Source organism: Dendropsophus ebraccatus, chromosome 10, assembly GCF_027789765.1.
Source record: "Dendropsophus ebraccatus isolate aDenEbr1 chromosome 10, aDenEbr1.pat, whole genome shotgun sequence".
Classification (NCBI taxonomy): domain Eukaryota; kingdom Metazoa; phylum Chordata; class Amphibia; order Anura; family Hylidae; genus Dendropsophus; species Dendropsophus ebraccatus.
In genome coordinates this window covers 97995313-98022430 of record NC_091463.1, presented here as the reverse complement: position 1 = coordinate 98022430, position 27118 = coordinate 97995313, and the positions used below count along the sequence as shown (strand labels likewise).

The 27118-nt window shown below is 46.4% G+C and overlaps 3 protein-coding genes across 4 annotated transcripts in view; 2 read left to right on the top strand and 1 right to left on the bottom strand.

Moving 5' to 3' along the window:
- POF1B (POF1B actin binding protein) overlaps positions 1-27118 on the top strand; it is a 482431-nt gene that overhangs the window by 95020 nt on the left and 360293 nt on the right. The window lies entirely within an intron of this gene.
- SATL1 (spermidine/spermine N1-acetyl transferase like 1) lies at positions 1490-10220 on the top strand (the record flags this gene model as incomplete). The annotated part of the gene is made up of 6 exons (XM_069944202.1): positions 1490-1687; positions 3184-3235; positions 3534-3611; positions 3694-3795; positions 3883-3923; positions 9959-10220. Coding segments are annotated over 6 exons (642 nt in total), but the record flags the coding sequence as incomplete, so codon positions are not given.
- On the bottom strand, positions 11404-26465 carry APOOL (apolipoprotein O like). The gene is made up of 9 exons (XM_069985666.1): positions 26356-26465; positions 16051-16155; positions 15728-15847; positions 15556-15610; positions 14966-15064; positions 13996-14087; positions 13682-13801; positions 11972-12131; positions 11404-11641 (listed from the first exon to the last, which is right to left on the bottom strand). The coding sequence occupies exons 1-9, from the start codon at positions 26365-26367 to the stop codon at positions 11544-11546; spliced, it is 861 nt and encodes a 286-aa protein (XP_069841767.1). The 5' UTR covers positions 26368-26465; the 3' UTR covers positions 11404-11543.

Genomic DNA, 27118 nt, shown 5'->3' with positions numbered 1-27118 from the left:
AACTTTGCTCAACACTAGACATGGCTGAAAGTGATCTGACTATAGAGAAATGGTCGCGTGCCCTCAGTGTGCGGCCAGCATGAGCACCTGATACTATGAGACACAATGCTTCCAGCGACGCTCCCGTATTCCCAGGTATATGGCCAATCCGCCACCAACGCATCGAGAACTCTGACATGGCGTATAATGTACAAAGTAAGTGCATGTCACCTGGTTTGGTTTTATGGCACTGATAATTATCCCTGCTCGGCTTTATTCAGGCAAAACGAACGCCTATATTAATACTAAAGGGGGAACCTATCAAAAGTGTGCCTAGTGTACTCTGGGAATAAGGCCCAGACTTTTCACTGAAGCGGTGTCCTTCTCCGGCACCAGATTTATCATAAAATCTACACCGCCTCAGAGATGGAATGTAATAAGAGGTTTTTAACAGCGTTTGGTAACATGCTTTACAGCAAGCCTCATGGACATAGACGACAATAGACAGACTCTGTTCCCCTGAGATGAATATGAGACATTACTGAGCGCGCTCTGTGACCTGTGAAGAGGTCATTCAACAGGGAGCTGCTATTGACTCCTTTATCTACTGGTGTCACATGATGCTGCAATTCTGTACAGATCACTTTACTGCAGCCTCCTCTTATCCCCACAGACACAACAGGAAGTCTCAGCTTAGTTTTAGCCCCAGTGGTGAGAATGAGAACTGCAAAATCTCATGATTATTATATAATATAGATAGAAAAATGGAAAAATTAAAAAAATTGAAAAGTCACCAAAAATGCTTTAAAAATATGTTTAACATAAAAACATTATTTACACAATAAATCATTTTATGAGGACACTGTCCCTTTAAGTTTTTCTTTTCCATTGTATTTTTATTAATGTAATTTTTTTTTTTATGTGACTCAATGATTTTTTAATAGAAGAATTAGAAGGAAAACACCATGAGAAAGCCAACAGGCACACAGAACGGTGTTTTCTTCCCACCTGTAGAAGTCTATGGGAGGAAAAAAGCTGCTGCTTCTAGAAAAAACAAACAAACGGCATATGCTGAGCATGCTGCAATTCTGAAAAAATACCACTAATGTGTGAAGAAACGGCACAAAAAGACATGTTTTACACCCCACAATACACCTTAGAATCCCCATAGGCCACAATTATCAATGTGATAGGAAAACTATGTTGCCCATAGCAACAAGTCACGGTGCAGCCCTGGTAAAATGAAAGTGATTGGTTGCTATGGGAACAGACTTGATAAATGAGGCCTACCCTGTTTTGTATCCTATCTGTATATGGCGGGAAGGATATGAGATTTATGTACACACTTTGGCTGCAGGTTTCCATAGACCGCCATATAAATCCACAGTGACACGCTACGTTGCCATGGTGATGTGTGATGTCACAGTGAGGCGGCCGGATCCTGACTGCCCAGGTCTCCGGTGATTGATGTAAAGTGTCAGAGGACGAGACAATATCTGGGTGACGGTGTAACATCAGCAGCCGCAAGGTGGATAATCACAGCGTCCAGGAGCCATGCAATACACAGCCCACTTCTAGCAAAGTCCCTCCCCCGAGGAGCCAGGAGGACGCCGCCGCCGGTGCAGGCCACAATGGTGCAGAGAGAGCCACCTACATCATCCGAAAGGCCGAACCAAGTGACTGTCCTGAGATCCTACGGATGATCAAAGTAAGAAGATACAATAATACAACACATGCGGACATTGTATTAAAGGGGTTATCCAGCGCTACAAAAACACGGCCACTTTCTTCCAGAGACAGCAACACATTTGTCTCTAGTTCAGGTGTGGATTGCAATTAAAGAGAACCTGCCACCCCCCCACCCCCCGGGCCGGGGTGAAGGCCCTCTGACCCCCCCCGCTAGAGTCCGATCTTGCCAAGTCCCACTCCTGGAGCCCGGGATGAAGATATCCTAGTCGGAAGCCCGGGCGCATGCTGCAGAGACGAGTCTATGACTCTATGGGCATCGGACTCATCTATGCAGCGCGTGCCCGGGCTTCCGACAAGGATATCTCCGTCCCAGGACCGGCTCCAGGAGATGGGGTAAGTATCCGGGGCTCTAGCGGGCTTCACCCCGACACGGGAAGTGACAGGTTCCCTTTAAGCTCCATTTACTTCAATGGAACTGAGTTACAAAACTTGCCCCCAAAGTTAAGACAAGAGTGGTTCCGTCTCTGGAAGAAAGTGGCCATGTTTTGTAGCGCTGGATAACCCCTCTAATGATGGAGGAGACACATATACAGCCTTGCATGGGTCCCATAGACAAGTGGGGGAGCAACATCACTATAAAGGGATAACATACAATTACAAGATATATGGGAGGTTAGGGGGGCACACATGTCTCCTCAGTCTCCTTATAAGCCCAGCATGCCCTGACAGCCGAGATTGGGGAGACGCAGGTTGGTAAATACTGCTTCAGGGCATGCTGGGAGTTGTAGTTTCGCAACCACTGCTCTAAGGGCTCAGAACCGAGCTCGACAATATATATTTTTATAGGTTACAGTATCATTGGAGCTCTGGAGTTGTGTTGTTAACAGACTGTATGGGAAAAGATAGAGGAATCTGTTTTTGTTTTCTTTTTCTGAAATTTCAGCTCAGCTCACTTTAAGGAATTGTCCAGGATTAGAAAAACAGTATCAGCACTACTCTTGTCCTCAGTTGGTGTGCAGTATTGCAGCTCAGTTCTACTGAAGTGAACAATTCCATACTTGTTATTATCTATTCAGCCTCCTTCCCCCAGTTCTCAGCTGCTGCTTTCAGCTGAAGACACAAAAATCTGTGTGATCTTTTCTCTCTGTCTCCCCTCCTCCCTTCTGAGACAGTTGAACAAGTTACTGGCAGGCTGTATCTGCAACATTGTAGCTTCTTTGTAATGCTGGGAGGAATAATCACAGTGAGTAAATCAGCATCTTGACCTCAGATTAACCCTCCCAGCATTACAAGGAAGCTACAATGATGCATATACAGCCTGCCAGGGACTTATTTACATCAGCTGTCTAAGAAGGGAGGGTGGATACAGAGAGAAAAGCTCACACATATACCTTTATGTTTTCAGCAGAAAGCAGCAGCTCAGAACTGGGAGAAGGAGACTGAATAGGTGTTATTATATCTTCCTCTGGTGAAAGCATAGGTGTGAATGGACGCTAACATCTCCTTATTTTGTAGGAACTTGCAGACTATGAGAAAATGCTGAACGCCGTGGAAATAACCGAGAAAGGTGAGATGATGATGGTGATGCAATAACAGAGCGACACAACATATACACAACACAACACACTGTATGCACTTCAGTAACTGTATCACCAGTGGGAAACAGCATCATGAATGAAAACAGAGGCTTCTCAAGGCTTAGAAAAACATGGCCACTTTTTTTTTCTAGAAACAGTGCCACCCTTGCCCTCAGTTTGGGTTTGGTATTGCAGGTGAGCTCCATTGAAGTGAATGGAACTGAAATGTAAAACCACACAAATTACTTCTCCATTACACTCTGCTCTCTCTTCTCTTTCCTCTGACAGATCTACTAGAGGATGGCTTCGGCGAACATCCCTATTTCCACTGCCTTATAGCCGAGCTGCCAGAGGGGGGCAGTGCTGGTAAGAGGGGGTTATGGGGGGAGCACTGAAATACTGCAGGGACAGGGAAGATTCTCTACAATTCACACATCTTTCCTTACAGGCAACACAAAGGTCGGATTCGCTATGTATTACTTCACCTACGACCCCTGGACTGGGAGGTCACTTCATCTAGAGGAATTCTATGTCATGGAGCCGTATAGAGGTGACAAAAACTTATATACTGTATACCCATATATAGGCCAGAGCCCCAGTGCTGTATACTGATCATCACATCTATTTCTTCTCACAGGACTGGGAATAGGATCAGAAATACTAAAGAAAGTCAGTCAGGTGGGTTCTCTTGCCTGTCTATGTAATATGTAAAAAGTGACCTCACCAGCAGAATAGTGAGTACAGCTCTGGAGTATAATACAGGATGTAACTCAGGATCAGTAATGTATGTACAGTGACCCCACCAGCAGAATAGTGAGTGCAGCTCTGGAGTATAATACAGGATGTAACTCAGGATCAGTAATGTATGTACAGTGACCCCACCAGCAGAATAGTGAGTGCAGCTCTGGGGTATAATACAGGATGTAACCTGCTCCCTTTGCTGATATATCTGGGCAGTGTTTGCATTTTGCCAGAACCTCTCTGGACTCGGGTCTACAGTGTGTTCTTCCAACTGTTATGGGGGAATAGACTGAACCTAGTCAAGAGGGAGGTTACTTACCGTACGAGGAGACAAGGGGGGTTGTGTATGGTCAACCCCGTGGTGTTCCTGGTGAATACCTTTCTTAATACCAACATTTCAAACCTCTGGAAAGAGAGGGCTCCTCCGTGGGTATTCTCCTGTAGGGGATGGTTTCGGCCTTTCTTCCAGGAATGGGAGACAGGAGGGCAAGTGAAGGATCTCCGCACACCACACGGGCATCTTCCGGCTTATGCTACCCTGGTTCTGAAGGTCATTCGTCGGCAGTGTCGGACTGGAGTGCCTTGGCCCACCAGGGGAAATCATTCTTGGGGCCCACCCTTCTGCCACCGCACTTATCTATGGTAACATTAATAAAGGTACATTAACACGGCGTGATATGGGGCAGTGTAGGGCTGCAAATGATTGCTAATCAGCAGGGCAGGAATATATAGAGATGTGCAGCCGACAGCAATGATCTTAGCCGCACAAAAGATCAAATCAGCCGACTATGGGGCATTTGCTTGCATGTCAGCCAATCTCTGGCACTTTTACATGGGCCGATCATCGGCTGAATAGACTTCCTAGTAGAACTTGTTACCGATTATTGGCCGGTGTAATCGCGCTATAAGACAATTTTCTTTGCATGATAACACTGTATGCTACCAATAACACCAGTATATAAAGAGCAAATATCCCCACACATATTACCGCTATATAGTAACTGACCAAATCCTGTATATCAAGACCGATATTACCAATAAACCAGTATACAGGAGGGAAATAGTATCACCATACATATTACCGCTATACTGTTACTGACCAAATCCTGTATACTGAGACCAAAATTACCAGTACACAAGGGGGAAATATTACCGCCACACCACAACCATCACCACCATATTGTTACTGACCAAATCTGGTATACTAAGACCAATGAACACCGCACCAGATTACAAGTAACAAATAATACCCCCACATACTGACTAACACCGCCATTTACTGACTAACACCCCAGCTGCTACTGAATAAAATCCTCTGAACAAAGATCAATATCCCCTCATACAGTCATACAGAGGTAGCCCCAGCTCTACACTATATACGTTACAGTGCACATAGATTTAGTGACTCACAGGGGACGTCTTCTCTGATCGGAGTTCTTCCCTTTTCATCTACTTCTCCATCTGCCCTGGGCCCTTATTAGAACTTCTCCGAGCCACGAATCCACACAATCTGCCAGAGAAATATATTAGGCCCCCCTCTCTGTCACCATCCTCATCTCTATACAAACTGCACATCTGTATTGGCCTCTTTACACCTTCTCTCAGTGGTTAGCCCTGACTATTGTGTGTGTGTGTTCATATATATATATATATATATATACATATATATCTATTGTGCACACACCTTGTAGATGGCCCCTTGTTCAGTCCTCCATATAGATGGCCCTGTGTCCCTGTGTGCCTCTACTATAGTAGAGATCCCCCTCTGTGTAATCCCTTTATAGTAGATGACAACCTCTGTGCATTCCCTATTATCAGGGGTAGGGAACCTTGGCTCTCCAGCTGTTGCAAAACTACAACTCCCTTCATGCCTGCAACAACTGCAACAGCTGGAGATCCAAGGTTCCCTATTCCTGCCCTATAGTATATGGCCCCCTCTGTGTAGTCCCCTTATAGATGACCCCTCTGTGTAGTCCACTAAAGTAGATGCCCCCTATAGCCTATTGTATACACACCGCACCCAGTATAGTTAACCTTATAGATGCCCCCCATTGTTGTCCCCCTCTGTGTAGTGCCCTTTATAGATGCCTCCTCAGTGTTGTCCTCCTTATAAATTGCCCCCATCCAGTGTCCCTTATAGATGTCTCCCTGTGTTATCCCCCTTATAACTGGCCCGCTTGTGTTATCCATCCCCCCATATAGATAGCCCCCTTATGTTGGCCATCCCTACCCCCCATATAGCCCCTTATGTTGTCTATTCCCCCGTATAGCCCCCTTATGTTGTCCTTGCCCCATATAGCCCCCTTAAGTTTTCCTTCCCCTGTATACAGCCCCTTATGTTGTCCTCCCCTGTATACAGCCCCTTATGTTGTCCTCCCCCTGTATACAGCCCCTTATGTTGTCCTCCCCCTGTTTATAGCCCCTTATGTTGTCCTCCCCCTGTATACAGCCCCTTATGTTGTCCTTCCCTGTATATACCCCCCTTGTGTTGTCCTCCCCCTGTATACAGCCCCCCTTATGTTGTCCTTCCCTGTATACAGCCCCCCTTATGTTGTCCTGCCCCTGTATATACCCCCTTATGTTGTCCTCCCCCTGTATACATACCCCCTTATGTTGTCCTCCCCTGTATACAGCCCCCTTATGTTGTTCTCCCCCTGTATACAGCCCCCCTTATGTTGTCCTGCCCCTGTATATAGCCCCTTATGTTGTCCTTCTCCTGTATATAGCCCCCTTATGTTGTCCTCCCCCTGTATATAGCCCCCCTTATGTTGTCCTTCCCTGTATACAGCCCCCCTTATGTTGTTCTCCCCCTGTATAAAGCCCCTTATGTTGTCCTCCCTGTATACAGCCCCCCTTATGTTGTCCTCCCCCTGTATATAGCCCCCCTTATGTTGTCCTTCCCTGTATACAGCCCCCCTTATGTTGTTCTCCCCCTGTATAAAGCCCCTTATGTTGTCCTCCCTGTATACAGCCCCCCTTATGTTGTCCTCCCCTGTATATACCACCCTTATGTTGTCCTGCCCCTGTATATAACCCCTTATGTTGTCCCCCCCCTGTATACAGCCCCCCTTATGTTGTCCTCCCCTGTATATACCACCCTTATGTTGTCCTGCCCCTGTATATAACCCCTTATGTTGTCCTGCCCCTGTATATAACCCCTTATGTTGTCCCCCCCCTGTATACAGACCCCTTTATGTTGTCCTCCCCTTGTATACAGCCCCCCTTCTGTTGTCCTCCCCCTGTATACAGCCCCCCTTCTGTTGTCCTCCCCCTGTATACAGCCCCCCCTATGTTGTCCTCCCCTGTATACAGCCCCCCTATGTTGTCCTCCCCTGTATACAGCCCCCCTTCTGTTGTCCTCCCCCCTGTATACAGCCACCCTTCTGTTGTCCTCCCCCCTGTATACAGCCCCCCTATGTTGTCCTCCCCTGTATACAGCCCCCCTTCTGTTGTCCTCCCCCCTGTATACAGCCCCCCTATGTTGTCCTCCCCTGTATACAGCCCCCCCCCCCCTTATCTTGCCCCCTCTGATAAAAAATTAAAAAAAAACCACAAGACAACTCACCTAACCTCACGATCCCCCGTCGGTCGCCGGTGTCCTCTTCTCTGACAGCAGCTCCGATGTGAAGTCCCGCCGGCGCCATCACTGACCTCAGTGTGCGCCGCGGTGGCTGGGACTTCCGGTATGCGCTGCATGAACCGGAAGTCCTAGCCGCCGCGGCGCACACTGAGGTCAGTGATGGCGCCGCCGGGACTTCGCAACGGAGCTTGCGTAACTCTTGTGATCGCAAGCAAATCTCTGCTTGCGGTCACAAGAGTGATTGACAGGGCGGGAAGCCGTAGGCTTCCCGCCCTGTCAATCACAACACTGCTTACATTTAACTGGAAGCGATTGTTGCGATCGCTTCCAGTTAAAAAGGGAGGTGCGGCCCCCGGCCCCCCTAGGAGCAGGGGGCCCACTCCAGCTCGGGGCCCACCGGGGGTTTCCCCGGCCCCCCGGTGGCCCAGTCCGAGCCTGTTCGTCGGTGGGGTTTGGGGATGTGGGAGATTAGGACTCTGTCGAGGAAACTCCTTGACAATAGGGTCCTGTCGTCCCATTTCCAAAAACCGCTGGCGCTCAAGGATTGCCCAAGCCGGGATCTGGAGGTTGGTTTGGGCCTATTGAATTCCATCAGGATCCCCTTGAAGTTTTGGGACTTGGCTTGGCGCTGCTTCCATGGGAAACTGTATGTGAGGGACAATCTGAAGTGCAGGAGCTCTGAGGATCGGGGATGTCCCCGGGAGGAGTGTGGAGGCATGCTGGAAGGCATGGAGCATTTTCTGCTTCATTGTCCCTTTAATACAGAGGTTTACAACAGGGTGGGCGCTTCCATTGGGTGGCCCAGGTTGGCCCGCCTCTCCTATGCGGAATGGGCTTATGGAGCATTCAGAAACCTTGGTGGCTGGGACCGGAGCACTTTATTCCTAGTCAGCATAGTGGTCAGGTACCACACGTGGAGTGCACGGTGTTTAGTGTTGACGCAGCGTAAAATCCTCCCAGTGGATGAGGTGGTTAGGGGCACAGCGCCCCCTGTGGATGAGGTGGTTAGGGGCACAGCGCCCCCTGTGGATGAGGTGGTTAGGGGCACAGCGCCCCCTGTGGATGAGGTGGTTAGGGGCACACTCGGTGACCTGGTGAAGGTGCGCTCTTTGGAATACGAGAGGCTGGGGGCTGGTAGGGCCTCTTGTCTTTGGAGGGGCTTTGCCTATAAGATTCCTTAGCCTGCGTCTCCTCTCCTGGTGGTGGGCTGATGCTGGCACATTAGTCTTTTGTTTTGTGCTGTAGAGATACTGGAGTATAGGGCTTGCAGGCGCTGATCTTGGGCTTTCGGGCTGTGTGTGGGGCTGAGAAGTCTCATTATTGTTGGGTTTAGTATGTTATATATTTTTTCAAAAGTTTGTGTATTGTGATTGTCTTTGTATGTTTGTATAAATTGTATATACTGTATATATTATATATGTTTTGTTTGCACCTGGGGTTCGGGTTTAGTGCTAGGTTGGGTGGTGGGTAAAAGGGGGGAGGGGGCTTCTGTGGGACTTTATATATATATATATATATATATATATATATATAAAAAATCCTGGGCTGGTTCATGGACGTCCGTGATCATGTACTGGGGGCATGGGATGCGGGACCAGCTCAGGGCCAAAAAAAAAAAAATTATTAAAAAATATTATATGTATTATATGTATTGTTTAGTTGTAGGTTTATTATTTTGCATTGTGTCTTGTTTAGTTTTAGTTTATTTGTGTAATGATGTCTTGTTTAGTTGGTGTTGGGTTGAGTAGAATTATGTCTGTGGTATTAGGTTATGCACAATGCAACTGGGCCAGGGGGTTCACATTTAGTTATTTATATAGGTGTATTGTATATAGTAGTGTATATAGGTGTGTAGTATATATAGGTTTGTATATAGTAGTGTATATAGTTTATTAAGATGTTTAGCTAAATAGTTTATATTATGTATATATTGTATATAGGTATAGGGGTGTATATATTGTATATAGGTTGTCTGTGTGGGAGAATGAGTGTGGGGATGGACCGGTGGTTTATGTTATGGTTTCATTTTTCTATTTATTGTTTTGTTCTGGTCAGATATGATGCGTTATTTCTGTATTTATTTATTATGTTTAAAATTTTAATAAAAGAAATACAGGATGTAACTCAGGATCAGTAATGTATGTACACCATGAGCCCACCAGCAGAATAGTGAGCGCAGCTCTGGAGTATAATACAGGATGTAACTCAGGATCAGTAATATATGTACACAGTGACCCCACCAGCAGAATAGTGAGTGCAGCTCTGGGGTATAATACAGGATGTAACTCAGGATCAGTAATATATGTACACAGTGACCCCACCAGCAGAATAGTGAGTGCAGCTCTGGAGTATAATTTAGCATCTAACTTTCCATTCTCTTTTCCCTTACTAGGAGGCCATAGAACAAGGCTGCACCTCCATGTATTTCTTGGTCTTGTACTGGAACTCGTCCTCCATAGAATTCTATAAGAGGAGGGGCGCTGCGGACCTATCAGAGGAGGACAGTTGGCATCTGTTCAGATTCTCTCAGGATGACCTAAAGCAAATGGCAGAGGGAGCCTAAGTTTTCACCACAGATGGAGGCCTCATGGCTTTTACCACTGCACAGTCAAGGAAATAAAAATTGCAGCCGAGGGTGTACTGCTGTATGTACAGGACGTCTGTGACTCCTCCTTTGTACATCAGTCACACCTGCGCACATCGGTCAGTGTTTCCTATCACTGAAACTGTACACTGCTATCAGTTCTGGCCTACAGAGAGAGAAATATGGCAGCTGAGACAGAACTGGCCTCTCCCAGCCCTATCAAAATGCATGGGTGACATCACTCTGGTCACTGACCACCTGCCGATTGGTGGAGGCGTGCAATGGCTGAGTGATGCTTTCTCCTGTATGTTTGTCCTAAAGCTGAGCTCAAGTGAAGGGTTTAAAAGAGCAAAGATCCATTGGTTCCTCATTCTGTCACTCCTGCTTGAGGCCACCAGGAGCTTTGAGCATCTCATCTACTGGGACACACCATGACATCACTCATAAGTGTGCACCCTGACAAAAGAGGGGCTCCAGGCTTGGAAGTGGAGACAAGACATTAGTGTGCGATTCCTTTTATTCTTTGCAAGGGGGGGTTCTACTTACAGAAGTCACCCAAATACTGGGGGAAACTACCTACTGGGGACCCATATACTGGGGTAACTACATACTGGGGACCCATATACTGGGGGAAACTACCTACTGGGGACCCATATACTGGGGGAAACTACCTACTGGGGAAACTACCTACTGAGGACCCATATACTGGGGGAAACTACCTACTGGGGACCCATATACTGGGGGAAACTACCTACTGGGGATCCATATACTGGGGTAACTACCTACTGGGGACCCATATACTGGGGGAAACTACCTACTGGGGACCCATATACTGGGGGAAACTACCTACTGGGGATCCATATACTGGGGAAACTACCTACTGGGGACCCATATACTGGGGGAAACTACCTACTGGGGACCCATATACTGGCGAAACCACCTAGTGGGGACCCATATACTGGGAGAAACTACATACTGGGGATACATATACTGGGGGAAACTACATACTGGGGACCCATATACTGTGGGAAACTACATACTGGGGACACTACATACTGGGGACCCATATACTGGGGGAAACTACATACTGGGGAACCATATACTGGATGGGAGAAACAAGATGGTGGATTTTTCACTCTTATACACTGTAACAGCAGCTATATTAAATGAAGACAGCTGGACGGTGATGTGAGGGAAAACAGAATAAACGGTTACAGCGTCCACGACCAATAAAGAACAGGAGCAGACCCCCATCACCTGTTATACATTTTATTTATTATATCAAATGTGAGAAAGTAAAGAATGGCTAGAGGGATAAAAAGTTCCCTCTGAAGCTGTGGAAACTCTTCATATACGGATCCAAGTGCGGGTTACTTATCCCATGTGCGGCCGATCAGGATCTGGTGCTGTACAGATCTACATCCTCAGGGTTGGACTGCCCATGGTCAACAAGTTCTGGAGGAGGCTGAAACTTCACGTTCTTTGGCAGCTCTGTATAGGATATATATATATGTACATGCACAGAGATACATGAGAGGAATGCAGAAGGTAAGAAATGTATGTACACAGTGACTATCCATGTATACTTCTTATATACCCCTAGAAACTATCATCACATGACCTTTTCTAGTGAAAATGAAATCAGTCACCGCAGCAGCAATAAAACCATAAGCTGTTGTTTTGCAATATGCAGTTATGGCAGCTGATCTGTTACTACTGACTGTATAGTGACATCACAAATTCTGGCAACCCGCACTGATTTGGCCCAGGGTGTTGTGTTGTGCAGGGTTATCCCCTCCCCCGCTGTCATGGACTGCTTACCTGTGTAGACACTTGTAGCGCTGGCTTTTTCTGGATCTACAGGGGGTGATATGGTAGGAGGCTCGGGTGAGGTGGACGGCTCCTGCTCGTCTTGGGCACCGTGTTCTGCGGGTGACTCCTTAGGCTCTGCTGCTCCTCTCTCCTCTTCTCTTGTTGCCTCCTGTAAGGAATATAAGTGATAAGTGGATCAGTACAGGGCTGAGAGTACTGTCCTCAGGCTGTCAGACCTTCATGATCAGCTTTTATCTCCTCAGATGGGAATATCCATAGTTACATGTATATCCTGCAGGAAGTGGTGTATTCTCTCCAGTCTGACACAGAGCTCACTGCTGCCACCTCTGTCCATGCAGCAAATTCCCATAGAAAACCTTTCCTGCCCTGGACAGTTCCTGACATAGACAGAGATGGCAGCAGAGAGCACTGTGTCACACTGGAGAGAATACACCACTTCCAGCAGGACAAACAGCTGCTGATAAGTACTGGAAGACTGGAGATTATCTCCTCACCTTAACTCTTTCATTTTTTCACCTACAGGGCCATGTGAGGGTTTTTTTTTTTTTTTTTTCAGGAACAGGTGTACTTTGTAACGGCATCTTTCATTCTGCCATAAAATGAATGACTGAATCCCCAAAATATCATTTATGGGGTGAACTTGGGTTCAAAAATGCGATTCTGCAAATGGGTGGGGTTTCCATGTTTACATAATGCACTTTACAGTAAAACTGATTTTTTCTTATTCTATAGGTCGGTCTGAACACAGCGATATGCAGGTTTAGGTTTTCTAACTTTTTTCTATTTTTATTAGCAGTAAAACTTTTTTTTTTTGCAAATAGGTATATTTAAAATGGTCCTACTGTAACTCTTATAGCGCTTTTATTTTTTCACCTATGGGGTCATATGGGGTGTCATTGTTTGCGCCATGATCTCTAGTTTATATTTCAATTTTATTTTTCTAGATCAAACATATTGATTCATTTTTAATAATTTTTTTTAAACATAAAGTGTAATTTTAAAAAAGCAATCTGCGTTTTTTGTTCATGCCGTTCACTGTGCGGGAATAATATTGTTTTATTTCAATAGATCGGACGGTTACGCACGCTACGGTATTTTATATGTTAATTAACTTTATTATTTTTATGTGTTTTATGTATAAAATGGGAAGGTGGGGTTATTTTTAGTTATATTGGGGGAGGGGCTATGAGGCATTTTTTAAAACTTTTTACATTTTCTTTTACTTTTTATGTCTCCTTAGGGGACATTTTTACATTACATTACATACACTGATCATTGCTATGCCATAGCATAGCACTGATCGCTGTAATCTGAGATAATTGCATAGAGCCTGCCCGTGCAGACTCTATACATTGATCGCCGATCTGACTACCAGGAACGATCAGTTCCCCTCTGCAGCACAGTTCCTGTCACTGATGTAAGTGATTGCAGCACTGCAGGGGTTAATGGCAGGCTGCAGCACGATTGCGGCGGCCCATCATTAACAGTGAGGACCAGGCTGCATATAGCAGCCGGTCCCCACGTGCTTTGAAGTGAACTCAGCTCCTGGGCTCACTTCAAAGCACTGCCGGACTCCATGACGTACAGGTACGGCATGGGTCCTTAAGTGACAGGATTCCATGATGTACCCGTACGGCATGGGCTCTTAAGGGGTTAAAGACATTTTTTCTGGAGTACCCCTTTAAGGTTTCTATTTACTTTTACTTCTTCTCTTGGGGCTGGAATTGCTTCTTCTTCTTTGTGAGGTTTTGCTTTCCATAAAGAGCTGATGGCGTTGTACGTCCAATGACCTGCGCCGTATAACTTCTTACTGGTGACCTGTGGAATCACAATAACCTGGTGTCAGCCAGAAAGCACAATATATATCCATCATTCACTACTGTCTTCCATCAGCTCCCATTCACTGACAGCAAGCAGAAAGCTAACGAATCCCCAGGAGTTGCCATGTTTATCCTGGCACAATCCCTCTGCCTGCCATGTGCTTAAAGAGCGGGTGCAATAAAACCCTTTACCTTGGCAACAATAACGGCTTGTGCCGGATAACAGACGGACGCACCCAACGCAGCCAGACCCAGCGGGTACACAATCTTCTTTAGTCTGGAACCTATCAATAGAGGATGAGATCAGGCACAAAGGTCCATAAAGTTCATGTAACAGATACTTAATATCCTTGTCATAAAAGAGATACAGTCTCTAGGGAAAAATGGGAATGTATTTATTTTTTTTCTTTTCAAATCAACTGAAGTTGGAAAGTTATGCAGATTTGTAATGTATGTCTATTAAAATAATTTTCAGTCTTCCAGGACTTATCAGCTGTTGTATGTCCTGCAGGAAGTGTTTTTTTCTCTCCGGTCTGACACAGTGCTCTCTGCTGCCACCTCTGTCTATGTCAGGAACTGTCCATAGCAGGAGATGTTTTCTATGGGGATTTGCTGCTGCTCTGGACAGTTCCTGACATGGACAGAGGTGGCAGCAGAGAGCTCTGTGTCAGACTGGAGAGAAAACACCACTTCCTGCAGGACATACAGCAGCTGATAAGTACATGAAGACTGCAGATTGTTTAATAGAAGTAAATTACTAATCTCTGGCAGCAGTTGATTTGAAAGAAAAAACATTTTGGTCAAAAACCCCTTTAAGGCTCTCTACTCTGCCCTGGTCTCAGAGGTTAAGATCACATCTGGGAGGGGAGGACGATGTACACTGCAAAACAGAATGTGAAGAGGGGAAAACATCCAAGTTTTTAGGAAGGGCGGATCACACTCAATAAGATTTTTTTTTTTTTTTTTACACAAGTAACTAGTAACCGATGTAGTAATCACTTTTACTATGTGACAGGTGTCCATAGTGGTTCTGTGGTTCTCACTGACATGGTGAGCTACTCCCAGCATTCCTGTCCTGTCTAGTCGCTTTCCTACTACAGCTGATTGGACGCCACCGCAAAGATTTACAGGAGATAAAGTTTCATTTTATAGAAAAAGTTACCTTTTCTGGCTAAAACCAAGCCGGCCAATCCACTGACTGAGATGATGCCGACTCGGGGGAGAAACTCAGGAGGCGGATTCTTCAGGTAAATGTAACTATCTAGATGAATAGGAGAAAATACATAAAATCCTTCACTGATCTCATTGGAGGGTGTTACCATTCATCTATGAGACATCCGATAGGATCAGGAGGTACATGGCGGCCACCGTCGTCACTCTCCATCATGGCGGCCACCGTCGTCACTCTCCATCATGGCGGCCACCGTCGTGACTCTCCATCATGGAGGCCACCGTCGTCACTCTCCATCATGGAGGCCACCGTCGTCACTCTCCATCATGGAGGCCACCGTCGTCACTCTCCATCATGGAGGCCACCGTCGTCACTCTCCATCATGGCGGCCACCGTCGTCATTCTCCATCATGGCGGCCACCGTCGTCATTCTCCATCATGGCGGCCACCGTCGTCATTGTCCATCATGGTGGCCACCGTCATTCTTCGTCATGTCGACCACCACCATCCTCTATGTTCTTTCACCTTCATGGCGGCCGCCATCATTCTCCATCATATTTCACCATCATGGTGACACTTACCTTTCCCAAGCTGTATTGTTTCCTCCACTCCGGTCCTCACTGAGCTGCAGGTGTTCTAATAAACCAAAATGACACAATGTAACACAGGACAAACACAAAGGTGACTAGAATATTCTGCCCCCCCCCCCCCCAAAAGGTTATGACCCGCTTACTCTAATGTAAAGGTCCTTACTTGGGTCCAGGATATGAGGGGCCACACGGTTCTCCGTACTGCAGAGAAGACGCACTGCACGCGGCCTGGCTGAGCTTCAATGAATCTTGATTGTTGGTTAGGAACAGAGTAAAGCGACAACTAGGAGGAAAGAGGTGGAAGCCATGAGCCAGAGAATCACTGCATACAATGTCAGCCATGAGATGGAGAATCACTGCATACAATGTCAGCCATGAGATGGAGAATCACTGCATACAATGTCAGCCATGAGATAGAGAATCACTGCATACAATGTCAGCAGAGCCCCCACCCCTGGCTTATGGTCTACCACCCGCTATGGTTACCTTCTGGGGGTCCAGACGATCTCCTTTGGCTTCTCGGTCAGACACAGCGTAGAGGCCGTAGGAGGAGACGATCAGTCCGCCGGGCACCGCTGCCAGCTTCAGTATCTGTACCAAAAATCAGGAGACATAATCAATATAACAGCACTGAACCAATAACACACACACACATAAATACATACATATATATATATATAACACACACACACATACATTCAGGGGCCTAGTCACCTGTGGGCATGTACAGATATAGAGTAAGACAGGGGGGCGTGGCGAACCGCCGATGAGAGCGGCAGCATAGAAGAGGAGCTCCCGGCCATCCAGCTACATCCGCAGCCAAACCTTGCACCCACAGCAGCGACTTACCTCCGTGCATGGAGAGGAAGATCAGGGGGACCCCCGGACCATCCTGTGAGTGCCCCGAGACGGACCCCGGCCCCCCGGTGATCCCCCCGGACATCACACGTCCGGCAGTGGTGCTGCGCCCCAGGCCTCGTGACACGTGGCGACGGGATCTTCTTGGCCCCAGCGGTCCGGGGGGTCCATCGAACCGGGCCCTGGGCATATCCCGTCTCCGCCGCTCTCGGAGACCGACGCGGTACAGCGGCCGCCGCCACAGCTCAGACGGAGCCACGAGTGAGGCCGGGAGAGGAGGTGAGGCGCCGCCATCTTGCGGCCTATACCGCATGCCTCTATTGCGACACAGCTCCGCCGGCGTTCCTCCTGGGCCTTCCCCTGCCACCACAGGTACTATCCCTGACACATTGGAGATCTGTAGGGACCCCGATCCCTCTATATCTCCCCACCCTCTCTCCGTACCTGGGACCCTGCTCAAAGACATTGCCGTTTTAAAGGGCCAGCAGCGCATATCTCAGTACATGATGGCTGCCCCTACTAAATCTCAAAAAGGGGACAGGGTGAAGCGAGGAGGACAGGCAATAACATCTAAGTCATCTGAGCCACATACCCGATCTGCCTCACATAAGGAGGCTGATTGGCCTCACACTGACTCTGAATCCGAGACTTCGGTGGTGGGGTCCAGGTCCCAGGGGGAGATGCATGACATACTATCTCAACTCCCTACTAAGCAGGACTTTAAGTCCCTCATTTCTGAGGTAAAGGAAGCCTGTAGGGTGGAAATTGCGGAGGTCCGGAAAGATATACAGCATATATCCCTGAGAGTTGATACCCTTGAAAATGACCATGACTCCACCAGGGACTACATCGGCGCCTTGTGCTCCACTGTTTCCACCCAGGCTCTTGCACTCGATGACATGCAGCGCCATATTGAGGACCTGGATAACAGGGGCAGGCGCAACAACATCCGCATACGGGGCCTCCCCGAGGCTACACAAGACACCGATTTGATGGACACTCTTGAAGGCCTGTTTAACACCATATTAGGTGAGCCACCCAGTCACAAAATAAAATTTGACAGGGCGCACCGAGCTCTGAGACCTAAGCCTACCAATGGGTCACCAAGAGATGTTATCTGTTGCCTACATGATTATGCCATCAAGGAGGCAATTATGGCAAAAGCGCGCTCCCTCCGCGAGTTGGACTTTGATGGTGCAACATTACAACTCTACCCCGATTTGTCGTGGATAACGTTGCAGAAACGCCGCCTCCTCCGTCCACTCCTAACTACTCTGCGGGACTATGACGCTACGTATCGGTGGAACTTTCCATTTGCCCTATCTGCCCGTAGAGATGGCAGATCCGCTGTTCTCCGTAACCTCGCAGACCTTCAGAAATTCTGTGATCTTCTGGACATTCCTGTTCCCAAGATCTCAGATTGGACTGTTGCACCTCCACCTCCTCCCCCTCCACCGGTGTGGCAGTCTGCACGTCAGAAGAGGAGACGTCCTCGCTCTGGAGAGCCTGGACCCGGCCCAGAAGCAGACCTGACTAAGGTTCCATGAGACCTCTACAACGACCCGCTGTGCTCTCTGTAGCCCCCTGATGGTCCTCTCACTCTGCTGCCGAGAGGCCCTGTTTTTCTCCTTTTCTTTTTCACATGGCTTATTTTAGAATTGTAAAGTTCCTTCATAGCTGGATGGCCTGAGTTCTCTACCTGAAGTTGTACATCACTATGTATCTTTTGTTGGTGATTCCTTCCCCCCCCCTAAGGGGATACTGTTGTTCAACCTTTTGGTTGTGTTTTCTACGGTGTTCCACACCGAGTTTCCATTACTTTTTTTGTTCTTCCCCACTTCCTGGCATTATGTACCCAGGACCTGAGCCGAGTGCTTTGAACCCTACGGGGTTCCTGTTTTGTTTGTCTTGTGTCTTTGTTGTCCTTGTCGATCCTTCTCCCCCCTTTTGTCCCCTTCCCTTCCTTTCTAGGGTCTCTGCCGCGGAGATTGCAATACTGGACATGACCCGGCCAGGACTTGTCAGCCATAAGGTATTCTCTGTGTGGGTAAGCCATCTCATTTGCTTGGTCGTTTCATCATGCTACCCATATGGCTAAGTGTGTGACATTAAATGTGAAAGGCCTTAATTCTAATGTGAAACGTAGACTAGCTCTGCGGGAAATGCAACATGCGAAGGCTGATGTGGCATTCCTTCAGGAAACTCACTTTGATGGAGCTGCTACGTTTGCCTTTGCTAGGCATGCCTTCCCCACAGCCGTTGCCGCATCTAGTGGCTCTAAGCGAGCTGGAGTAGCGATTCTCTTTTCCCGCTCATTTCCCATCCAAGTCTCCTCCTCCTTTTTAGACCCGGAAGGTCGCTTTGTAATAGTGGAAGGTCAACTGCACGGGAAGCCTCTTATATTTTGTAATGTTTATGCCCCCAACAAATGTCAAATCCCCTTCCTCCGTAGGGTGCTCAATAAACTCGCAAAATACCCCCCGGCCCCCAGAATACTAGGAGGCGATTTCAACTTGTCCTTCTCTGAGAAGTTGGATAGACACTCGGTTTCGGGTCGTCCAGTGCCTGTAGACCAGGCCAGACTGTCTGCTGAATTCCGTAAGCTTATCCGCAAACATCATTTATTTGATCTCTGGCGTATTGACCACCCTACGGAGAGGGAATACACATTCTATTCACACCCACACCGCGTGCACTCTAGAATTGACTACTTCTTTGGTAATGTTCCTACTGTACGCCTCCTTGAAAGCGCTTCTATTGACCCGATTTCGTGGTCGGACCATGGCCCGGTGTTGGTGTGCTTTAAAAGTCTTAAATCCCCCACCCGCCAGTGTCACTGGCGCTTGAATGAGAGCTTGCTAAAATACCCACTTTCCCGTGATTCAATCAAAGCATGCCTTTCCACTTATTTTTTAGAGAACAGCGGGACAGTTACCTCTGAATCGACTCTATGGGAAGCCCATAAGGCTGTTATCAGAGGGCACTGTATAGCCCTCAGTTCGCGACAGAAAAAAGACGCCCAATTGGCCATGCACGCTGCCAAATGTGACATTCAAACCCTAGAACGCTCCCTTGCTCAGTCCCCTTCCCTTCGGACATTGAGGAAACTTGTAGCTGCGAGAGCCCGCTTAAAAGACCTATCACTATCTAAAGTTGAAAAGCTGCTTGTTTATTCTAAACAGCGATTCTATGAGAAGGGCAACAAAGCACATACGCTACTGGCAAATATGCTCAATGATAGGGCGTTGGCCCAGTCTCCTCAGGTCCTAAGGGACCCTGGTGGGCGACTCCACTATAACCCTGCTGATATATCCTCCATTTTTCTGCAGTACTACACTGACCTATACTCACTACCTTCTACTCTACCCTCTGACCCAGATGCTCGCTCTCGGCGTATTGGGGAGTTCCTGTCTGCCTGCAACTTGCCGACTTTGTCTGCAGATGCCTTGGAAACCCTAAATGCACCTATTACGGAGGAGGAGCTATCAGAAGTACTGAAATCCCTCCCGTCGGGACGAGCACCGGGGCCAGATGGATTCACATACCTCTACTACAAAACCTTTTCCTCTGAGTTATCCTCTCGACTCCTGTCCCTCTTTAACTCTTTTATGCAAGGTTCCCCTATTCCCACAACACTGTCCCACTCCTACATTACACTTATCCCCAAGCCCGGTAAGGACCCTTTAGAATGTGCCAATTACAGGCCTATTTCCCTCCTAAATTCAGACTTTAAAATTTTTACTAAGCTACTTGCCACCCGCCTAGGTTATTGGCTGCCATCACTTATCAATGCCGATCAAGTGGGTTTTGTGCCTGGACGACAGGGGGGGGATAACACTCGACGTGCAATTGATGTTATCGATGCAGTTAATCAGCAGTCGGAGAGGGCCCTGATACTTAGTTTAGATGCTGAGAAAGCGTTTGACCGCCTAGGGTGGCCATTCATGTTTGAGACCCTCCGATGCTGTGGTTTTCGGGGACCCTTTCTGACTGCGATTGAGGCCTTATACACACGACCTACTGCTGCTATCAAATTCCCCCATATGATGTCTGGGACCTTTCCAATTCGGAATGGCACCCGCCAGGGCTGTCCGCTTTCTCCTCTTTTGTTCGTCCTTTGTATCGAACCCCTGGCGGCGGCCATCCGGAATTGCCCAGACATCCGTGGTGTATCAGTCCGAGGCAAGGAGTCCAAAATCATGCTTTTTGCAGATGACGTCCTCCTCACCTTGTCGTCCCCTCATACGACCCTACCGGCACTCAGGGCCTTGCTCTCCCAATTTGGAGTACTTTCTGGGTATAAAGTAAATACCTCTAAATCTGAAATCATGCCCCTCAACCTCCCTAGCTCCACGATAACACACCTCCAATCTGTCTTCCGATTCAAATGGTCTGAGTCCTCTATTAAGTATCTGGGCATCCGGCTTACTCCTACATACTCTTCACTATACGCGACCAACTATCCTGCTCTTTTTAAAGAACTTAGGGCCCTTCTGGCCAAATGGAACTCCCATTTCATCTCTCTCCTGGGTAGAGTGGCTTCGGTCAAGATGACGATCCTCCCGAAGTTACTTTACTTCTTTGAAACTCTCCCGGTGCGTATACCACTATCCGAGATAAAAACCCTACAGCGGGATATTTTCAAATTTATTTGGGCGGCAAAGCGGCATCGTATTCCCGCTTCGGTTATGATGAGTAGTAAGACTCAGGGAGGCCTCGCAGTACCTAATATCCTACATTACTATTATGCCACTCATCTGCGACAAATTACTGCATGGTCCAAGTACCTAGCCTATAAGAAATGGGCTGAGATTGAAAAAATATGGCTAGCACCTTTCCATCCCAACTCCTTTCTCTGGCACCCCTCTCCGCCTTCCTTCTCCCATTTAAACCTCCTTGGCCCCATTAACTTTACTTTGCACATCTGGTCCATCTGCTCCTCCAAATTTAAACTCTATTCCAAAACGTCCCCTTTAAATTCCTTCCTTCTCTATCCTGACTTTCAGCCTGGTTTACAATCTCATATAGTTAGACTATGGGGCTCCAAGAAACTGTTTCAGTTCGCCGACATGGTAGACCCACTTACACGCACCCTTCTCCCCTTCCACAGGATTGTGGACAGATTTGAGCTACCGCCCTCAGAGCAATATACCTATTTACAGATCCGCCATTTTATGCTGTCTCGCCTGGGATCCCTCACAGTCTCGAAACCAACTGCCTTTGAACAATTAGTGAGAGGGGGCGTTTCTACATCAGGGTTGATATCAGATATCTATCGAATTATTAACTCACCCTCTGATGGCTCCCAGGCTAGACATCACTATATGGATAAGTGGGAGGCGGTATTGGGCAGGCAGCTCCCCCCAGAGTGTTGGGATGTGATATGGGACAGGGCGGCAAGATCCTCCATCTGCACCACATATAAGGAATCCCACTATAAGCTGTTAATGCACTGGTACCATACGCCTGAGCTCCTCCATAAACTAAATAATGCTATCCCCCCACAATGTTGGAGGTGTTCAGGTAGTGTGGGGTCGCTCCTCCATATATTTTGGGATTGCCCCCTTATCCGCCCATTTTGGGTAGAGGTTTGCAGACTGGCCTCGACAGTCTTGGGTGCTACCATTGCTAGGGACCCTGGAATCTGTCTGTTGAACTTGTTCCCAAAGACCCTCCGGAAAAAGCAGGCGAAGTTGTTACTCACTATCCTGACAGCGGCCAAGTCCTTAATTGCTCGTGCCTGGAAGCAAACATCCCCTCCTTCCCGGCCTTGTTTGCTCGCCAGAATCCGGGAGTTGCGTTCCCTAGAAAAGCTTACTGCTTCCCTTAATAATGCCATTGATAAATTTGAGTCCATATGGATCCTTTGGGATTCCTTTGATATGATTGCCTCTTCTGGCAGTAGACCCTAGTTTCCCTGTCCCTCCCACCTCCCCTCCCTTCCCTCCCCCCTTTTCCTATCTCCTTGGTGTTGAGTCCTGTCTTAGTTTGTCTGTGTTGTCTGTTTGTCAAAAGGTTTTGTTATGGGGCTGTAGTTTGGTTCCACTTTTTGTCTGAGCCATAAGTAACAGGTAGATATCATCAGACGACAGCTGCTGTATTATCTATGTTTTCTGATTATCCTTGTAGAACTATGCTGTGCCGCTATGGTCACAGAAGAACTAGGTGCTGCCACTATTTCTACCTACTTGTGCCTGATATGTTTATACTTATTGCTGGTACCTCATCATATTGCTGTTTCTCACATTATCCTGTACATGCCCTGTAATTCTTTGTTCTGTTTGTGCAAAAAATTTTTGAAAAATCTTTGCAATAAAAATTACAGTTATAAAAAAAAAAAAAAAGATATAGAGTAAGACAGTGACTGGTGTATAAATATATTTGGGGTACATCAGTGCCTGGTGTATATAGATATGGGGGTACAGCAGTGACTGGTATATATACATATGGGGGTACAGCAGTGACTAGTGTATATATACATATGGGGGTACAGCAGTGACTGGTGTATATATACATATGGGGGTACAGCAGTGACTGGGGTATATAGAGGGGTACAGCAGTGATTGGTGTATATATAGATATGGGGGCACAGCAGAGACTGGTATATATACATATGGGGTACAGCAGTGACTGGTGTATATAGATATGGGGGTACAGCAGAGACTGGTGTATATAGATATGGGGGTACAGCAGTGACTGGTGTATATAGATATGGGGGTACAGCAGTGACTGGTGTATATAGATATGGTGGTACAGTAGTAACTAGTGTATATATACATACAGTGGTACAGCAGTGACTGGTAAATAGATATGGGGGTACAGCAGTGACTGTGTATATACAGATATGGGGGTACTGCAGTGACTGTGTATATAGATATGGGGGTAAAGTAGTGACTGGTGTATATAGCTATGGTGGTACAGCAGTGACTGTGTATATAGATATAGGGGTACAGCAGTAACTGTGTATACATATGGGGGTACAGTAGTGACTGGTGTATATAGATATGGGGGTACAGTAATGACTGCTGTATATAGCTATGGGGGTACAGTAATGACTGCTGTATATAGCTATAGGGGTACAGCAGTGACTGGTGTATATAGATATGATGGTACAGCAGTGACTAGTATATATATATATATATATATATATATATATATATATATATATATATGGGAGTACAGCAGTGACTGGTATATATAGATATGATGGTACAGCAGTGACTGGTGTATATATATATATGGGGGTGCAGCAGTGACTGGTGTATATATAGATATGATGGTACAGCAGTGACTGGTGTATATAGTTATGATGGTACAGCAGTGACTGGTGTATATATAGATATGGGGGTGCAGCAGTGACTGGTGTATATATAGATATGTGGGTACAGCAGTGACTGATTATATATATATCAGTCACTGCTGTACCCCCATATCTATATATACACCAGTCACTGCTGTACCCCCATATCTATATATACACCAGTCACTGCTGTACCCCCATATCTATATATACACCAGTCACTGCTGTACCATCATATCTATATATATATATGATATGATGGTACAGCAGTGACTGGTGTATATACAGATATGGGGGTACAGCAGTGACTGGTGTATATATAGATATGGGGGTACAGCAGTGACTGGTGTATATAGATATGGGGTACAGCAGTGACTGGTGTATATATAGATATGATGGTACAGCAGTGACTGGTGTATATATAGATATGATGGTACAGCAGTGACTGGTGTATATATAGAATTATGGGGGTACAGCAGTGACTGGTGTATATATAGATATGGGGGTACAGCAGTGACTGGTGTATATATATGGGGGTACAGCAGTGACTAGTGTATATAGATATGATGGTACAGCAGTGACTGGTGTATATAGATATGGGGGTACAGCAGTGATTAGTGTATATAGGTTAGATGGTACAGCAGTGACTGGTGTATATATAGATATGGGGGCACAGCAGTGACTGGTGTATATATATGGGGGTACAGCAGTGACTGGTGTATATATATGGGGGTACAGCAGTGACTAGTGTATATAGATATGATGGTACAGCAGTGACTGGTGTATATAGATATGGGGGTACAGCAGTGACTAGTGTATATAGGTTAGATGGTACAGCAGTGACTAGTGTATATAGATATGGGGGTACAGCAGTGACTGGTGTATATATAGATATGTGGGTACAGCAGTGACTGGTGTATAGAGATATGATGGTACAGCAGTGACTGGTGTATAGAGATATGATGGTACAGCAGTGACTGGTGTATATATAGATATGGGGGTACAGCAGTGACTGGTGTATATAGGTTAGATGGTACAGCAGTGACTGGTGTATATATAGATATGATGGTACAGCAGTGACTGGTGTATATATAGATATGGGGGTACAGCAGTGACTGGTGTATATAGATATGTGGGTACAGCAGTGACTGGTGTATATATAGATATGGGGGTACAGCAGTGACTGGTGTATATAGATATGGGGGTACAGCAGTGACTGGTGTATATAGATATGGGGGTACAGCAGTGACTGGTGTATATAGATGTGATGGTACAGCAGTGACTGGTGTATATATAGATATGGGGGTACAGCAGTGACTGGTGTATATAGATATGGGGGTACAGCAGTGACTGGTGTATATAGATATGGGGGTACAGCAGTGACTGGTGTATATAGGTTAGATGGTACAGCAGTGACTGCTGTATATATAGATATGATGGTACAGCAGTGACTGGTGTATATATAGATATGGGGGTACAGCAGTGACTAGTGTATATAGATATGTGGGTACAGCAGTGACTGGTGTATAGATATATATATATATATATATATATATATGGGGGTACAGCAGTGACTGGTGTATATATAGATATGGGGGTACAGCAGTGACTGGTGTATATATAGATATGGGGGTACAGCAGTGACTGGTGTATATAGATATGGGGGTACAGCAGTGACTGGTATATAGATATGGGGGTACAGCAGTGACTGGTGTATATATAGATATGGGGGTACAGCAGTGACTGGTGTATATATAGATATGGGGGTACAGCAGTGACTGGTGTATATATATGGGGGTACAGCAGTGACTGGTGTATATATATGGGGGTACAGCAGTGACTGGTGTATATATATGGGGGTACAGCAGTGACTGGTGTATATATATGGGGGTACAGCAGTGACTGGTGTATATATATGGGGGTACAGCAGTGACTGGTGTATATAGATATGATGGTACAGCAGTGACTGGTGTATATATATGGGGGTACAGCAGTGACTAGTGTATATAGATATGATGGTACAGCAGTGACTGGTGTATATAGATATGGGGGTACAGCAGTGACTGGTGTATATAGATATGGGGGTACAGCAGTGTCTGGTGTATATATAGATATGGGGGTACAGCAGTGACTGGTGTATATATAGATATGATGGTACAGCAGTGACTGGTGTATATAGATATGGGGGTACAGCAGTGTCTGGTGTATATATAGATATGGGGGTACAGCAGTGACTGGTGTATATATAGATATGATGGTACAGCAGTGACTGGTGTATATAGATATGGGGGTACAGCAGTGTCTGGTGTATATATAGATATGTGGGTACAGCAGTGACTGGTGTATATAGATATGTGGGTAGAGCAGTGACTGTGTATATAGATATGTGGGTACAGCAGTGACTGTGTATATAGATATGTGGGTACAGCAGTGACTGGTGTATATATGGATATGGGGGTACAGCAGTGACTGGTGTATATATAGATATGATGGTACAGCAGTGACTGGTGTATATATGGATATACGTTGTACAGTAAGGTATACAGGTCCCGGTTTGTCTGTATTGATGCCGGATATAACAGCAGGACACATGACACCGCCACAGCCCGCTCCTCCATAGAGCCGGCACTCACCTTGGACACCATGGCGGCGCCCACCGCCTCCTCCTGTCAGGGCGCAGGGATCAGTACGGAGCGCAGCGCGGGCCAAACCTCCTCACACAGGGGCAGCTGCGACATCCAGTCACGTGGTCCGGCCTTTCCACTGACTTATGTCTGAGCCTGTCTGTCATCCAGCTGTAATGTATAATGATACAGACAGTGTATGTGTGGGACACTCCTCCACTATATAATGTATACATACTGTGCTGTACCATATATGTGCTGTATATATATACCACTCCTCCACTATATAATGTATACATACTGTGCTGTACCATATATGTGCTGTATATATATACCACTCCTCCCCTATATAGTGTATACATATTCTGCTGTACCATATATGTGCTGTATATATACCACTCCTCCACTATATAATGTATACATACTGTGCTGTACCATATATGTGCTGTATATATACCACTCCTCCCCTATATAGTGTATACATTATCTGCTGTACCATATATGTGCTGTATATATACCACTCCTCCACTATATAATGTATACATACTGTGCTGTACCATATATGTGCTGTATATATACCACTCCTCCCCTATATAGTGTATACATTATCTGCTGTACCATATATATGCTGTATATATACCACTCCTCCCCTATATAGTGTATACATATTCTGCTGTACCATATATGTGCTGTATATATACCATTCCTCCACTATATAATGTATACATACTGTGCTGTACCATATATGTGCTGTATATATACCACTCCTCCA

Coding starts and splice junctions, on each gene's coding strand:
- APOOL (XM_069985666.1), bottom strand. Junction 15,848..16,050: donor ATCGTCTGGACCCCCAGAAG/GTAACCATAGCG, acceptor CTTTCCTCCTAG/TTGTCGCTTTACTCTGTTCC. Junction 12,132..13,681: donor CCCCAAGAGAAGAAGTAAAA/GTAAATAGAAAC, acceptor TATTCCTTACAG/GAGGCAACAAGAGAAGAGGA.